This window comes from Martes martes (genome assembly GCF_963455335.1).
Source record: "Martes martes genome assembly, chromosome: 14".
Lineage (NCBI taxonomy): Eukaryota > Metazoa > Chordata > Mammalia > Carnivora > Mustelidae > Martes > Martes martes.
The window spans coordinates 53693437-53711461 of NC_137902.1; the positions used below are offsets into that span (position 1 = coordinate 53693437).

Here is an 18025-nt window from a genome sequence, read left to right on the forward strand (position 1 = left end):
CCTGCATCTGCATGTCTGTTTCTTTCCCCAGATTAGGAATGTTTTCAGTCATCAATTCTTTGAATAAGTTTTCTCCCTCTTTCTCTCATTCTTTCTCCTTCTGGGACCCCAGTGATGCACATTTTGGTCCATTTGATGCTCTAAGTCCCTTAAGTTATCTTCATCCTTTTTCATTCTCTTTTCTTTTTGTTCCTCTAATTAGGCAGTTTCCTTAATTTTGCTGCCAAAAAAATAATTGACTTTTTATTTAATGAGACTGGTATCATTGAGCCTGGGATTTCATAGAACTTCAAGAAGTCATCTTACGATAGATTAAGATGGATGGCCCGTAATTCACTAGGTGAAAAAGAGAAGGAGTTCCTAACATAAAGGACAGCTGTTGGGGTACAAATTAGGTTTTATAAATGACCTCTTGAGAGAAAGTGTGCCAGACACTAATTTATTTACAAAATCTTTCTGCCTGCTGCCTTTTCCAGGGTCTGGCTACAGTTAGCATTCAAAGCCTATGTAAGATTTCTAATATCAGGGCCCACAGGGATTCACTGTCACTTGCGTTCACTTGGCTCCAAGATATTATAGCCTTGATTTTCTTTAGGCATTATACCAAAATTAAACCATAGAACTGGTTTCAGGACCAGCAGTTTTATTGAAGAGAACTGTCTTGACATCATGAAGTTCAAGAGTGTTTTAAGTAAATGATTGAATGCAACTATTATAATTATCTTAGTAAATCTTTTCCCCAGGCTAACCATTTCAATCCTACAGTTTGCTGTATATCTTAGCTTCTAAGCCTTTGTTACCTTAGATGCTGTATTCTAAACCCTTAATAGTTTGCTAGCATTCCTTTGAATATAACCACTCAGGGGCGCCTCGGTGGCTTAGTCATTAAGTGTCTGCCTTTGGCTCAGGTCATGATCCCAGGGTCCTGGGATTGAGCCTCACATCAGGCTCCCTGCTCGGAAGGAAGCCTGCTTCTCCCTCTCCAACTCCCCCTGCTTGTGTTCCCTCTCTCGCTTTGTTGCTCTCTGTCAAATAAATAAATAAAATCTTAAAAAAAAAAAGAATATAACCACTTAAAAGGAGGCAGCTTTATATCATTTAATATGGTGCGGTCTCCAATATACATTGCTAAGTGAAAAAAAGTAAAATAAGTACTGCACAGTATGTCTGTATTAAACTTTAATATTGGGAATACAAAAAGTCTATTAAATTCTTTGGCCTGTTGTTTTAAACTAAAACTAATAATATTCAGCAACATAATTTAGGGACTTGTAACAACCCAGGAATCTGATGAGTCTGAAAATTACTGACTTTTAGCGTGTTGTCTTTCTATCTTTATCTTGTATAGGATTGACTTAACTTTTTAGTTCAGAAAAACATCTTTTGCAGTAGCTATAGCTTATATCCTAAACATTGCAAATGGAATGTTTTTATTGCTGTTGTTCAAAAGAACAAGAATACAGATGTCCTAAATAAAGTTTTTTCTTCTGTAGCCAGTATTATCCAGCAGGTAGTTGTAATATAATAAAAAATGCCTTTGAGTTAAGACTTGTAGCTGAGTTTTAAAGCCGCTAAAGGGTTGAAAAGCTCCTTAGTGTATTTGCCACATGCCAAATATTTTGATAAAATCTCTGAAGTCAGCACTCAGATTTTAATGCAAATTAGCACTGAAAGATTTCCTGTCATGTATAGTTACAAATTAGCAGTCGTTTCATAGTTACTGAATGTACATCTGGTAGTGGGATTAAGACCACCACAATAGCTGTTGTCAGTGACCTCAAAATGACCAATTAGTCAGGACTGGCAGTTACAGTCTTAGTTGTACTAATATGGCAAATTAAAAACATTTTTTCATAATATTAGCAAATGACTTTTAGACATTGAACTATTAGATATTTAGATCGTATTGCCTTGACACATTTCCCACCAGTTATTTAAAAGATATTATTTATTTTTGCCACCTCAATATCTAGAATTCAGGTACGAGAGAAATCTTTGCACCAGAATACTATGTAGTCAGTATTCTGGTAAAAAAGATTTCTCTCATTCTTATATTTGGAAAAGAATATTATATAGGAGGTATAGTGTTTTGTATGTTCCACGCACAGAATCGCAACTTGGATGCCAGGTTAAAAAATGGGCATATTAATATTATACTCTTTTAGTAAAATGTGTACCATATTTTATTTTGTTACTATTCAAATACTATTCAAATACTGTGTTCTTCCCAGCTCTGCTTTTTCCTAAATATGGTGTTTGTAAAATATTAATCTAATAGTCAAAAGTAAGTCTTCTTGCTTCAGACTTGTTAATCGTTTGCATGATATGTAATTTTATTTTTTAATACTATTACTTAATGTACTTTGTGTTTGAAAGACTATTACCTATTTAAACCTATGAATTTCCGATTCTGTTTTGTTTTGGGATTTAAGAAATTGCGTCAAAGTAAAAACTATAAAATCAGTCCCTTATTAAAAATTTGGTATTTAGGAATCTATAGGCTACCCTGTTCTTGTATAACACTTCTCAGTTTTGTTTTTTTAAATGATTTAAGAAATTAGGAAATTATTTGCAGAAAACTCTGAACAAAATTTACACAAGCATTGCCTCAACTGGAGTATGAATAGTATATTGGAGGGGAAAGGTTCATAAGTTTTTGAAATTCAAGTATATATCTAATATAAAAAAATTCAGTTATGGAAAAAAAGATAAATATCTCCAGAAACAAGATAGAAAATAAATGAAAATGAGAATTGCTTAATACAGTAATACTCTGTATTTCTAATTTTAGGTGATGGAATATGAGAATAGGATTAGAGCATATTCTACACCAGACAAAATCTTCCGATATTTTGCCACCTTGAAAGTAATCAATGAACCTGGTGAATCTGAAGTGTTCATGACTCCACAAGATTTTGTGCGATCCATAACACCGAATGAAAAACAACCAGAACGTAAGTGCTAAAGTGAAAATTGAGATTATGATATTAGTTTTGTTATATTCTGTTTTGTTTCTTTCTTTGTATTACCTAGCCATTGTAGTTACATGCAGTAATTATACTCATTGTGTAGGGACTGAATATCAGGCATTATTCCAGTGTTTAGGAGTACAAAGGAGGAGCCAACAGTCAATGAGCCTATCCTCCACCAGAGTATTGGGTTGAGGAGATTGTACCCAGGCGTTATCTACTAGAGAAATTTAAAGACATATACTTGTTGCCACTGGGCCAAGGGAGCACAGATGGGACAAGCTCCACACAGACCAAAAAGCCTGGAAAGGAGGAGACTGAGAAGGAAGACATTTCAAGGAATAGGAGCTTTGAAGGACCACTGCACACACCTACCTGGAAATCCAGAGTATGCTCAGGGCCAGAGATGTTTGGAAAAGACTTGAGTGGGCTTGTACCCCTTGTTGATCTTTCTGTTCCATGTGAGGAGGTAGTGAAAGTTAAAGCAGAGTTGTAGGAGGTCTAGCTAAAAATCAAAGGAGGTTCCCAGCCCAGAGCCAGTCTGTAAATGTTAGGAGATATTGGGGTATTGTTTTGTTTTGTTTTCATTCTTTTTGTCTCCGATATTTAAAGAAGTCTCTGTCATTTCACTTGCTGGCTGTGTGGAAAATAAAACAGAAATTTTAGTAGTGGCACATGACGGAGAACACAATCTTTGCAAAAATATTTTGGAAAAAAATAACTGAACATTGATGACTGTAGTGCTTAACAAAGGTATATAAATCGAACAGTGGGAAATAGGGAGAAGTGGTTTTAATGACCACATTGTAATATTCAAATATCCAGTTTTAATAAATTGTATGACATACCAATAATCAGAAATAAATGACCCCTCAACAGAAAGAAAAAGAAATTAACAGAAACTATCCCTGAGGAAGCCCAAGCATTGCATTTACTAATCAAAGACTTAAAATCAACTGCCTTAAATATGCTCAAAGAACTAGATGAAACCATTGACAGAGAACTGTAGGGAACAAGGTAAACAATGTGTTTAATAGAGAATACCCATTAAGGAATAGAAATTATAAAAAAGGAACCAAATAAGAATTCTTGAGCTTGAAAAGTATAGCAGTTGAAATAGAAGAATTCACTGGAACCGTTCAATAGTAGATTTTGAGCAGGGAGACAGATTAATGACAGAATTTAGATTAATTGATACTGTCCAGTCAGAGGAGCAGAATTCAAAAAGAATGAATAAAAATGAACATAACCTAAGATACATAAGATACACCATCAAGTATACCAACAGATGTTCAATGGGAGTCTAAGAAAGAGAAATTAAGACATTTCCAGATAATCAAAAGTGGAGAAAGTTTCTTGCTTGTGGTTCTTCCATACAAGAAATGCTAAATAGAGTTATTTAGGCTGAAATGAAAGGATGCTAGACAGTAACTTGATGCCATACAAAGGAATTAAAAAATAATAAAGACCATGCGGCTCCTGGATGGCCCATTGGGTTAAAGCTTCTGCCTTTGGCTTAGGTCATGATCCCCGGGTCCTGGGATCAAACCCCGCATCGGGCTCTTTGCTCAGCAGGGAGCCTGCTTCCCCCTCCTTCTCTGCCTGCCTCTTTGCCTACTTATGATCTCTCTTTGTCAAATAAATAAGTAAAATCTTCAAAAAATAATAATAATGATAATAATAATAAAGACCAGTAAGGATAACTATGCAAGGAAATATAAAAGCCAGTATTGTTTTATTTTTTGTTTGTAACTCCCTTTGGCTTCATTTATGATTTAAAACACAAATTCATAAAATAACAGTTATAAGTATATTAATGTTGAAGGAAACTACATTGTTTTCAATTTAAGATGTTGGTTATAATCCCCGAGTTAACCACTAAGAAAATAACTTTGAAATATACAGAAAAGGAAATGAGGAGGAAATAGGAATGGTACACTAGAAAAAATTAAACGTAAGAGGGCAAGATTGGAGGATTCAAGGGACAAAAAATATGTAAGACATATAGAAAACAAATTACAACATGGCCAAAGCAGATCCTTTCTTATCAGCAGTCACTTTCAAGTGAGTTAAACTCACCAGTTAAAAAGAGAGTGAGAGGGGAAGAAATATGATCTAACTTTTTGTCTACAGGAGACTTACTTTAGATCCAGAGACACAAGTACGTTGAAAATGAAAGTGTACAAACAGTAACCAAAAGAGAGCTGAGGTGATTTTACTAAAAACAGAAAAAATAGATTATTCTAAGAAATTGTTACACAAGACCAAGCCATTGTGTATGGATAAAAGGGCCAGTTCATCAAGAAGATATAACCACCATAAATACATACCAAATGACAGACCCCAAAGTATACGAAGGAAACACTGACAGAAATGAAGTGAGAAATAGTTCTTCAATAATAGTTGGGAGATGGGTGCCTGGGTGGCTCGGTTGGTTAAGCATCCAACTTCTTTTGGCTTAGGTCATGATCTCATGGGTGTTGAGATGGAACCCTGCATCAGGCTTTGTGCGCAGCAGGAAGTCTGCTTGAGATTCTCTCCTCTCCCTCTGTGCCTCCCCCCTGCTCTCCTCTCACTCTCTCTCAAATAAATAAATCATTTTTAATGCTAAAAATGGTTAAATTAAATAATAATAATAATAGTTGGGTGACTTCAGTGCTGCCATTTCAATAATGGATAGAACATTTAGACAGAAGGTTAGTGAAGAAAGAGGACTTAATGCTATAAACCAGTTAGACCAAAGATATTTACAGAACATTCCACTCAAGAGCAGCAGAATTCATAGTCTTCTCAAGTGCAAATCAAATAGTCTCCAGGGATGCCTGGGTGGCTCAGTTGGTTAAGCGGCTGCCTTTGGCTCAGGTTATGATCCCAGCATCCTGGGATCGAGTCCCACATTGGGCTCCTTGCTCGGTGGGGAGCCTGTTTCTCCCTCTGCCTCTGCCTACCACTCTGTCTGCCTGCGCTTGCTCGCTCGCTCTCTCTCTAACAAATAAATAAATTAAAAAAAAAATAGTCTCCAGAACAGACCATATAAACCATATGTTAGGTAATAAAATGAATCTTAAATTTTAGAAGGTTAAAATCATACCACGTATCTGTTCTGATTACAATAGAATGATACTATCCATCAATAACAGAAAGATAACTAGAAAATGACAAATATGTGGAAAGTAAACCACCAGTGGATTGGAGAAGAAATCACAGGAGAAGTTAGAAAATACTTTGAGATAAATGAAAGAGAAAACAGAATTTACCAAAATGTATGCAGTGCTCCAAAAGCAGTGCTTAGAGGGAAACTTAAAAATATAAACACCAAAATTTAAACAGAAGAAAGATCTCATATCAGTTTCCTAAAAACTGGTGTTCGAATTAAAAAGAAAAGCAAACAAAACAAAAACCAAAGGGAGTAAAATAAGGAAATAATGAAAGTTAATACAGCAATAAATGAAATGGAAAATAGAAAAACAAGAGAGAGAATCAAAAAACAAAAAAGTTCATTCTTTGAAAAGAACAGCAAAAATGAGAAACCTTTAGCTAGACCAGGAAAAAAGAAAGAGAAGCAAAATAACTAAAATCAGAAATGCAGGTGGGGACATTACTACCTACTTACAGAAATGAAAAGGATTATAAGAGAATACTATGAAGAATTTTATACCAACAAACTAGATTATACCTAGATAAATATGGACAGAGTACTAGAAACATACAAACTATCAGAACTCTTTTTTTTTTTTTTTAAATTTATTAGAGAGCACATGCATTCTCTCACAAACGGGGGTGGGGGGGAGGCATGAGGGGCAGAGGGAGAGGGAGAAGCAGACTCTCTGTTCAGCAGGGAGTCCCATACACGACTCCATCCCAGGACCCTGGGATTATGACCTAATCTGAAGGTAGATACCTAACCTACTGAGCCATCCAGGTGCCCCCAAACTACCAGAACTCTTCCAGTTCAACAAAAAGATAACTCAATTAACAAATGGGCAAAGGACTTGAATAAACATTTCTCCAAATAAATATGCAAAGGGCCAGTAAGCACATGAAAACATGCTTAATTTATTAATCATGAGGGAAATACAAATCAAAACCTTGATATAGGGGCGCCTGGGTGGCTCAGTGGGTTAAAGCCTCTGCCTTCGGCTCAGGTTATGATCGCAGGGTCCTGGGATCGAGCCCTGCGTTGGGCTCTCTGCTCAGCAGGGAGCCTGTTTCCTCCTTTCTCTCTGCCTGCCTCTCTGCCTACTTGTGATCTCTGTCAAATAAATAAATAAAATCTTAAAAAAAAAAAACAACAAAAAACAAACACCTTGATATACCACCTCACACCCGCCAGATTGGCTATAATCTAAAAACAAGTGTCAGTAAATACATGTAGAAATTAACTTGTTGCTGGTGAGAATGTAAAATGGTGCAAACACTGTGGAAAGCAATTTGGACATTTCTCAGAAACTTAAAGGTAGAATTAACCATTTGACCCAGCAATTCCACTACTCATATATGCCAGAATGAATTGAAAACAGGGCTCAGATGAGTACTTAGATATGAATATACACAGCAACATTGTTAAATACCCCAATTATTGCTTAAGAGCTGAATGGATAAACAGATTATAGTATATACATACAATGGAGCATTTTTCAGTGTGGATGAACCTTGACAACATCCTGCTAAGTGAAACAAGCTAAACACAAAATGCCACATACCATATGATTTTATTTACATGAAATATCTAATATAGGTAAATCCATATAGATAGAAGGTGGGTTGTTAGTTGCCAGCAGCTGGGTTGGGGGAATGAGAACTGATTGCTAAATTGCTGTGGGGGTTTCTTTTTTGGAGCGGTGAAAATGTTTTGGAACTAGATAGAGGGGTAGTTACACAATACTGTGTCTTAAATGTCACTGAACCACACACTTTGAAATGGGTATTTTATTTTAATTGAATTTCACCTCAGTTTTTATATATATATATATTTTAAAGATTTTATTTACTTATTTGTCAGAGAGAGTGAGCACAGACAGAGTGGCAGGCAGAGGCAGAGGGAGAAGCAGGCTCCCTGCTGAGCAAGGAGCCCGATGCGGGACTCAATCCCAGGACGCTGGGATCATGACCTGAGCCGAAGGCAGCCACCTAACCAACTGAGCCACCCAGGCGTCCCTCACCTCAGTTTTTAAAGGGGGAAAAAAGTGCATGTGCAGTCAGTCCTCATTTGCAGATTTCGTGTTTGCAAGTTGGCACACTCACTCAGATGTTCTCATAACCCCACGATCAGTACCTGCACGGCTTTTGGCGTCATCTGCAGATACGTGCAGAACGGCAAAACTTTGAGTCACCCCTTACATATGTTGGCCTGCTGAAGTTAAGCAAGCTAAGGCTCTGCCTTTTTGTTTCAGTTTTCATTCTTTTCTTTTTTCTTAAGATTTTATTTATTTGCGAGAGAGACAATGAGAGAGAGAGAGCATGAGAAGGGGGAGGGTCAGAGGGAGAAGCAGACTCCTCACTGAGCAGGGAACCCAAGTCCGGACTCGATCCCGGGACTCCAGGATCATGGCCTGAGCCGAAGGCAGTCACTTAACCAACTGAGCCACCCAGGCGCCCCTCAGCTTTCATTCTTCAAACGTGTGTCCTTGGAGGGAGGGCAGGAAAGAAAAGGGAGAGAGAATAAAAGTCTTTAAACAGAAACACATGTAAAACAAGGTTTTCTGTATATTGATCGGCTAACAAAAATGTTGTGACCAGACTCTCAAGGAACCTTACCCCGTATTTCCTCTAGGAGAAATTGGTCAGTATTCAGCAATTTGTTTTTTGTGGCTATTTTATAGAACATAAGTACCACAATTAGCAAGAAATGATGATATGATGTCTTGACTGGCTTTAAAACAATCTGGAGTGTGGAGAAGAAGTAAGAAGGTTATAAATGAAATAGGGCTGGCAATGTGTTGACAATTGTTGAAGCTAAGTGATGAGTATATATAGGTTGATTATATTATTTTGTGTATTTTTATATTTGAAAGCTTCCATAACAAAAAAAATGTAAGCATACAGATTTCTCACACATTTGAGGGGTGATAGTTCTACCTAGAGTTTTTGTTTGTCCTAAAAATGTGTTAATGTTAATAAATATGAATGAAACATTATAAACTCCCTGGTTAGAAAACGTCATAACTCTTTCTGGTTCCCCAACCTCATACTGCTATTTCACATGTTTGTATTTTTTGTTTTTAAGATTTTATTTATTTATTTGACAGAGAGCGACACAGAGATAGAGGGAACAGAAGCATGGGGAGCGGGAGAGGGAGAAGCAGATTTCCTGCTGAGCAGGGAGCCTGATGTGGGGCCTCAATCTCAGGATGCTGAGATCATGACCTGAGCCGAAGGCAGCTGCCTAACGACTGAGCCACCCAGGCGCCCTCATATGTTTGTAATTTTTTTTTTAAGATTTTATTTATTTATTTGTCAGAGAGAGAGAGCACAAGCAGGCAAAGTGGCAGGCAGAGGCAGAGAGAGAAGCAGGCTCCCCACTGAGCAAGGAGCCCGATGCAGGACTCCATCCCAGGATGCTGGGATCATGACCTGAGCCGAAGGCAGCAGCCTAACCTACTGAGCCACCCAGGTATCCCCACGTTTGTAATTTGACCATATAATTTACTCACTCTGAGTGACGCCCTTTCCCTCTCAAATACATGACGATTATTACTCATTTTTCAATATCCAACTTAAAGACTCAAATGCCACTCCTTGTGATGCTTTCCTTAAACATATCCTCTAAAAGAGTAGTTTCGTTTTTAGATCCTACTCCTGTACCAAATATGTTTCAGAGCATCTCTGCTGCTGTAGCACGTGATCTCTGCAGGGGCCCAACCAACTGTACTGGCATCTGCACACTATGGAGGTACGATGGAGTTTACTCTTTGTTGAGATGTGGTGGATAAATACTCTATTTTCCACTGTCTTGGGTGGTCAGTTCTGAGACATAAACTATATGGTTTCTTGGATGAGCCAAGGAGAAGTGAGCCCTAGTTGTCTAGAGCAGTAATCAGCTCAGTAACACACCCTTGAATTGGCTTTCCCTCCTTTCTTGTTTGCCTTTTCTTGATCCTCTTGCCCTGGTTCCCTATTTTTTAGGAAACCCAATCTAGACATCATTTATTTGTGGAAAAAATGTAAGGCATTTATATTCTAAAATTTCCACATTTTGGATTTTATGGATTGTCTCCCTATGGTATTATTTAATATGTTCTTCCATACTTTGCATTTCACCCATGTAGAACATACATAGAAAGCAACTGAAAGAGACTATACCAAATGTATTCTCTAAATGCTGAAGTTATAAGGAATTCCTTTATTCTTTTTTATATGTTCCTTTATTTTGTAATAGACTGCATACACATTTACTCAACAAGTATTGGTTGATTGACCTCTGCTGTGAGTTAGACACTATTCTATGTGGAAGGGATGCAGTAATGAATAAAACAGATAAAAATCCCTGCTTTTACAGAGTATATGGTCTTTTATAATCAGAAAGGAGGTATATAAAACTTCTACTAATTGCTTTGAATTTTAAATTAAGAACCTTTTAAATTAGTTTTAGCTCCTTGTTTTGTGAGATATGGAAAGAGAGATTAAAGAAGGTTTCTGTTTAAGATGGAGAAAAAAGGATTGTAAAATATTTTCCTGGTTTTTATGATAGTGTAAAATATTTTTGTAACTGTCAAATTATTTCTGAGTCTAATTTGTATTAGTAACTTTAAATAAGAATGTGACAGTGAAAATGAAGCAATACTCTGGGCATGTCACTAAAGATCATTTGGTCATTTGAGGAAGCTTTTTTTTCCCTTTAGAAATCATATATTTTAATCACTTCTACACATTTTGATATTTCACTTTGTAATCTTTTGGTTTTTAATTATTTAAAAAATTGTTACATGAACAGAATAGTTACTAAATGTTTAATATGTCATGCACATTTCTGGTTTTCATAAAAAGCCAGAATAATGATTAATTGCTTTTCTCTTAAGATGATGCTCATGAGGGAAAATTATAATATATTAAAATGAGATTCATTTGGAAAGTTTGGCTTCATTTTTGTTTGCTCATGAACAAGAATTTCCACAAATGTTAATGCAGCAGAAGTAAAATGTATATTATTCCTATATGGGTTGAAATAAGGAAAAGAATAAGGCTTTTTTTTATAGTTTGAATTTCTATCATCAGATGGCTGGACTCTAGCCAGTAGTTCATATTTCAGCTTTGTTGTGTCATGTCTTTCACACATACCATATCCCAGGATACCTAACAGATCTAAATTTATAAGTTTTAGTTTTAGAACAGTTTAAAAATAATCAAAAAGCATACAAAGTCCTAAAGTAAGCAGTTTTTTTCCCAAAGATTTTATTTTAGAGAGAGATTGCAGGCAAGTGGTGGAGAGGGGGCAAAGAGGGAGAGAGAGAATCTTCAAGCAGACTTGCCACTGAGCAGGGAGCCTGACATAGGGCTTAATCCCAGGACCCCAAGATTGTGACCTGAGCTGAAATCAGGGGTCAGGCGCTCAACAGACTGAGCCACCCAGTTACCCCTAAGCAATTTTTAAATGAGTAGAGACCTAGGGGTTCTCAAGTGTCTCAGTCAGTTAAGCGTCTGCCTTCAGTTCTGGTTATGATCCCTGGGTCCTGGGATCGAGCCCTGCATCGGGCTCCCTGCTCCATGGGGAACCTGCTTCTCCCTCTCCTTCTGCCTGCTTCTCCTTCTGCTTATGGTCTCTCTCTGTCAAAGAAGTAAAATCTTTTTTTTTTTTTAAGATTTTATTTATTTATTTATTTATTTATTTATTTATTTATTGGAGAGGGAGAGTGCATAAGCAGGGCGAGCGGCAGGCAGAGGAAGAGGGAAAAGCTGGCTCCCCACTGAGCAGGGAGCCTGATGTGGGGCTCGATCCTAGGACCCTGAGATCCTGACCTGAGCAGAAGGGAGATTCTTTTTTTTTTTTTTTTCCCAGAAGGGAGATTCTTAACCAACTGAGCCACCCAGGTGCCCCAAATAAATAAAATCTTTAAGAAAAAAAAAAAAGAATAGAGAGCTAATGAATTTCAGTAAAAAGCTGATTAAAAATATTTCTGCATTGAATACCAAGAAAATTTAGAGTAGCGAAGTAGGAAATATATTAAATGGGGGGAAAAGTATAGTATATACTTGAATATGTCTCGTCTCCCTTTCTGGGCAATCTTCATGTCAGCACCATCCCTAAGTATGGTGGGTAAGGCAGTTGGCTTCAGGCTCTGGGCTTTGCATGACTCTTGCTACTGTAGTAACCAGTATTACATAGCCACCCAATGACTGGAAGAAGCAGCAGCAAAGGGAGAATTTTTTAAGAACTATATAGATAAATTTGAGCTTTAGTCAAAGCAGAGAGGATCCCTCATTCCTTTCTACCATATCCCACTGGCTGACTGTATTTATATTGACCTGATTTTGTCTCTGGAACATGAAAAGAGTGTAAAAAGGTAAACATAGATCATACTGTGATTTACTTGTCCTGGACTTCATATTCCCTCTGGGATGACCCTTCATGCATTTCATAATCTTATGTTTACTTTGAGACCACATAATTTTATACTTGATCCTATACAGTGGGTTCTGGTTCAAGATGGTGATGTAGGAGGATTCTGAACCTCCTCCCACAGACACAGCAAATCTGTAGCTACATACAAAACAACTTCCTCTGAAAGGAACCCAAAAACTAGATGAGCGACTCCTACACATTGGGCAAATGAGAAAAAACCCACATTGAAATAGGTAGGCGAGGCTGAGGCACATTCTTGCCATAAACCCTATCCCTGGCACAGCAACCAGTAGTTGGGAGGGAATTCACAGCCCTGAGCTTCTGCTGGAGGAGTGAGGGCACTGAACCCCACAGCTGGCACCCCAGTTTTTGAGACTTGCACCTGAGAGATGAGCCTCCTGAACATCTATCTTTAAAACCAGGAGGCCTTATGTCTTCAGCATCCAAAGGGCCCTTAGAGAGGCAGCTGCCTGAAAAGCACCCAGTCTTTTTGTGAAAGAGGCCTGTGTTACTTAAAGCTTCAGCTGGAGGGGGTAAGCATATAATTTAATACACTGGCCTGCTGAAACACTTTCCAAAGACAGAGGCTACTGGGCTCCATCTTTGCGCTTTCCCTCTGCTTTGCTCCAGGTGGCCAGTGTCTCCGAGAAAGGAGCTTGTGTTCATGTCCAGTGTACTAGTTGTGTCACTGCCACCCAGGACACACCTCTTGATTGTCTGCCTCTGGTGGCCAGCAGGGCTTGCATTTGTAGGTTCCGTAGGACTGTAACAGAGAAACAATTCTTAACCGGGGCACAGTGCAAAGACAACAGACTGAAACACATCCCCAGTCTTTCTGTGAAAGAGGCCTGTTGGCTTATTTTGAAGCTTTGGCCTGTGGGGTGGGCTTCTGGTTTCATGCACATCCGAAGGACTGCTGAAATACTCTCCAAAGACCTTGGAAGCCAGTGGGAGCCATTTTTGTACTCTACGTCTGCCTCACTCCTGATCACCAGGATCTTCTGGAAAGGGAACTTATGCAGATATCTGGAGCTCTGGTTTTTGTCAGTGCCACCCAGGACACACCCCTTGGTCTGGCTGTTAGGGCTTATGTTTGCAGTTGCCATAGGACTATAGCAAATGGAGAAACAGTTCTTAATTGACTACTCCCCCAGGGCATGGTGCAGCAACCTGAGACTGAAAAATACCTTGAGTTTTTCTGTGATACAGGCTTATTGGCTTATCTTTATAGCTGTGGCCGAAGAACAGGCTTCTAATTAAACACTCGTGTAGGGGCCAGCTATAAACCTCTCCAGAAACTGGGGAGAATGATGGGTATTATCTTCATCCTCTCTCTGCCTTGCCCCAGGTGGCAGGTTTCTGAGATAGGAGCTTGTGTACATATTTGGCTTCCCAGCTGTTGTGGCTTCCACCCAGAGAACACATCTTTGAATAATTTGGCTCTGGTAGCAGTGGAGTTGTGTTTATAGATTCAGAGGAAAGTAAGAAACAAACAAAAACCAATTTTTAGCTGGCTGTCATTCAGGGCTCAGTGCAGAAGCAGCAAACAGAAACACCCATCTCCTAGTCTTCTTCTGAAAGAGGCATATTTGCCTACTTTATAAGCTGCTACCTGGGGCACCTGGGTGGCTCAGTTGGTTAAGTGTCCAACTCTTGGTTTCAGCTCAGATCATGATCTCATTTCATGGGTTGTGGAATCAAGTCCGGGTTGGGCTCCATGCTGGGTGTGGAGCCTATTTGGGATTCTCCCTCTCCCTCTTTTTCTGCGCCCCCCATGCCCCCTCCCCCCCAAAATCTGCTTCTTGAGAGTCTGGCTTCCAATTAGTCTGAATCTAGGTGCTGAGATTCTCCTTTTTGGGATAGTGAGAGGTCTTGGCATGTCCTCAACTACAAGGAGCCTCTAAGAGTAAAGTAGGCTGCTTAGACAATCAAAGGTTTGAGAGACAACCAAGAACTAGGGCAGGGTTGAACAGTAAAGTTCAATTTCTACATGAGGTTATTCCTTCAGGATTGAGAGAAGTGGCTGTTTTGTTCAATGTATAAAAACCCAACACAGAGAGTCAAGGAAAATGGAGAAATAGAGGAACGTATTTCAAAGGAAAAAAGATAAAACCTCAGAAAAAGACCTTAATGAAATGGAGATGAGTAGTTTACTTGATAAAGTGTTCAAAATAACAAAAATGCCTACCAAACTCAACAGAATAATGTGTGAATAAAGTAAGAATTTCAACAAAAAGAGAAAATATAAGAAAGCATCAAAATGAAGTCACAGAGCTAAAGAATGCAATAACTGTACTGAAAAGTACAGTAAAGGGGTTCAACAGCAGGGTAGCTGCAGCAAAAGAAAGGATCAGTGAACCTGAAGACAGGGTAGTGGAACCTAATCAGTTGGTGTAACAAAGGAGAAAATAATAAGAAAGAGTGAAGATAGTTTAAGGAACTTACGGAACAACATCAGTGGACCAACATCCACATTATATGAGGCCTAGAAAAAGAAAAGAGAAAGGGCCAAAAATCTTATTTGAACAGTAATGTCTGAAAATTTCCCTGAGCTGGGGACGGAAACAGACATCTAGATCCAGGAGCTCAGTTCTAAATAAGATGAATCCAAGGAGACCCACACCAAGACACATTATAATTAAGTGTCAAAGTCAAAGGCAAGGAGAGAATCTTAAAAGCATCAAGAGGAAAACAACCTGTTATGTATTAAGGGAACCTCCATAAGACCTATAAGCAGACTTTTCAGCAGAAACTTTGCAAGTTGCAAGAAAATGACACCATTTACGGAAAGTCCTCAAAGCAGAAAACTGCTACCCAAGAACACTCTACCCAACAAAGCTGTCCAGAACTGATGGAGAGATAAAGAGTTTTCAAGACAAGCAAACATTAACGGAGTTCATCACCACTGGAGTAGCTTAAGAAATGTTAAAGGGAGTTCTTAAAGCTGAAACAAAAGAACACTAATTAGGAATAGGAAAACAGGGAAGTACAGACAATGAACGTATTTTTGAAGCATTTTTGTGCTACTGTTTTCTCCCCAACAAGGCAAGGTACTTCAGTTGAAGAACCTTGTCTTCTACTTTTACTTTTGGTTCTTTGCAGTGCTGCTGAGTATAGAGCAGGTGTTGGTCAGCTGCAGTGAGCTGCTTGTTTCTGTATGGCCTGTGAGCTGAGAAAGGTTTTTACTTTTTTAATTCATTTAAAAAGAAGAATATTTTGTGACACCTGAAAATTATATAAAACCCAAATTTTGGTGTTCTTAAAAGAGTTTTATTGAAGTACATCCAAACTCATTGATTAGGTATTCTTTATGACAGCTTTCATGCGATAGCAGAGTTAAATAGTTACAACAGAGACTATGTGTGGCCCACAAAGCCTAAGATATTTTCTATTGGACCTTATATGGAAAAAAAATTATGACCCCTTCCAAAATAATAAGACACATATGTATTGCTCTCTTCTTTGGTTTCTGACACAGAGCTCCTAAAGCCCTTGTAGTTAGGATGCCGGGAGCCACCCAGAATCTGTCTTCTCATATGGATGGCTGAGCTGTAAGAAATTAAGCCAACCTCAAAAGTCCATTCCGGGGTGCCATAAGGTGGCTCAGTCAGTTAAGCGTCTGCCTTTGGCTCCAGTCATGATCTTGGTGTCCTGGGATTGAGCCCCATGTCCAGCTGCCTGCTCAGTGGGGAGTCTTTTTCTCCCTGTCTGCCTGCCTGCCTCTCTTCCCTCCCACCCCCGGTTGTGTGCTCTCTCTCTCTCAAATAAATGGAGAAATTTTTTTTTTGAAGTCCATTCCACTTCCCTCCCCTTACCTTATCTTTCCTTCCCTCTTTTATATTCTATCCCTGAGATAGAACCAATTTATTTTTTTTAGTGACAGTGATTATATTCATCCCCCAGCATTGACTTTGAGCTTAGCCATGTGATTTCCTCTGACCAATGATACACATTATGTTCAAGCAAAATCTTTTAAGAGTCAGTTTGTGGTTTCCTGTGTTCTCTTTTACCTCCTCCATGTTCTACAGAGAGGCTGCTATTAGCCTGGATCCCAGATTCAGTACTCTGTGAAGTAAAGCTGCACCCCATGAGTGATAGATATGTTGCATAAACAATATATAAGCCTTCCTTATTGTAAGCCACTGAGATTTTAAGATTATTACTGCAACATAACCTAGCTTATTCTGGCTGCTACATTTCCCCTGTTTTTTAATATGTTAAATATATATTTATATGTGCATGTTTGTATATTTGTTGATCCAGGTAGCTGTTGTTCTCCTATTTTCACTGCTGTATAATTGTGTTTATCATTTGCATAAATATGTTAGTATTTATCCATGTTCATGTAGATGGAACTTGTTTGCAATTTTATTAGTCATCTATTGCTATGTAACAATCACCACATAAAGGGCATGAGCCCATATCTAGTTTATGCATCTGCAGGTCATGTGAGGTCTACTCTATTGACCTCAGCTGGCCTCGCTCGGTAGATAGGCTCAGGTTTGGCTAACCCAGGCAAGGGCAGTTTTGCTTCATGATTTTGTCAGGAGATTTGTCAAGCTGCTCTATTATGTTTCTCATCTTTTTTTAGACCACTGCGCTACCCAGAATGTATTCTTCTTATATTAAAGGGAGAGGTACAGGAAAGCAAGCCAACCTCAGAAGTCCATTCTGAGGATCTGTGATGTCATAATGCTAATATTCTGTTGGCCAACACAAGTCATGTGGCTGAGCCCAAACTCAAGGGATTTTCCATGGTGGTCAAGGAAAAGAAAGTGAATATTTGAAAACTATAATATGCCAGTGTTTTTACTATCACAGACTGTACTACAGTAAACTTTCTTCCATTATTGCCCTGGTGCATATTTACAAGAAGTTATTTTCAACATATATCTGGAAGTAGGCTTGCTGGCCTGTGGACCATTCCTCTTCAGATTAGCTAAACATTGCCAGCCTGGTTTCCAGAATAGATATAAGAATTTATGTATTCTCCAAAAACATTTGTGCTTTCTCTTCTGCATTCGTGTTAACACTTGGTATTGTCAGACTTAATTTTTTAGCAAACGATCATGATTGGAATGAATTATTGTATCTTTGTGGCTTTACTTTGCATTTCACTAGCAACTAATGAGGCTTACCATCTCTGAATGTTTACTGGCTACTCCTATTGCCATTTCTACAAATTCTCTATCTTGTCTGCTCACTTCTCTGTTTTTTTTTTTTGTTTGTTTGTTTGTTTTTTGTTTTTTTGGGTGGGAGGAATTAACAAAAGTCCTTTATGGATTCTCTGTTGAAAGCTTCATATATATATTGCAGATACCTTCTCCTAGTCGATGGCCTGTCTTTTTATTTTGTTTATGGTAATTTTTAGTATACAGAAATAGCCAATATTTTCAGTTGTAGCCATCATTTCCTTGATGGTTTGTACTATCTCTTTTTAACTACTTTATTGAGATGTAATTAACATAGAATATATAGCACATATTTAAAGTGTTTG

General features: G+C 38.3%; 1 protein-coding gene across 3 annotated transcripts in view; it reads left to right on the plus strand.

The window, feature by feature from the left end:
* Positions 1-18025, plus strand: part of MICU1 (mitochondrial calcium uptake 1) — a 253080-nt gene that overhangs the window by 89890 nt on the left and 145165 nt on the right. For all 3 annotated transcript variants that reach the window (XM_080822562.1, XM_080822560.1, XM_080822561.1), the window contains one exon: positions 2792-2954. In XM_080822562.1, the coding sequence (XP_080678688.1) occupies positions 2792-2954 (163 nt within the window). The remainder of the gene's footprint in view (positions 1-2791; positions 2955-18025) is intronic.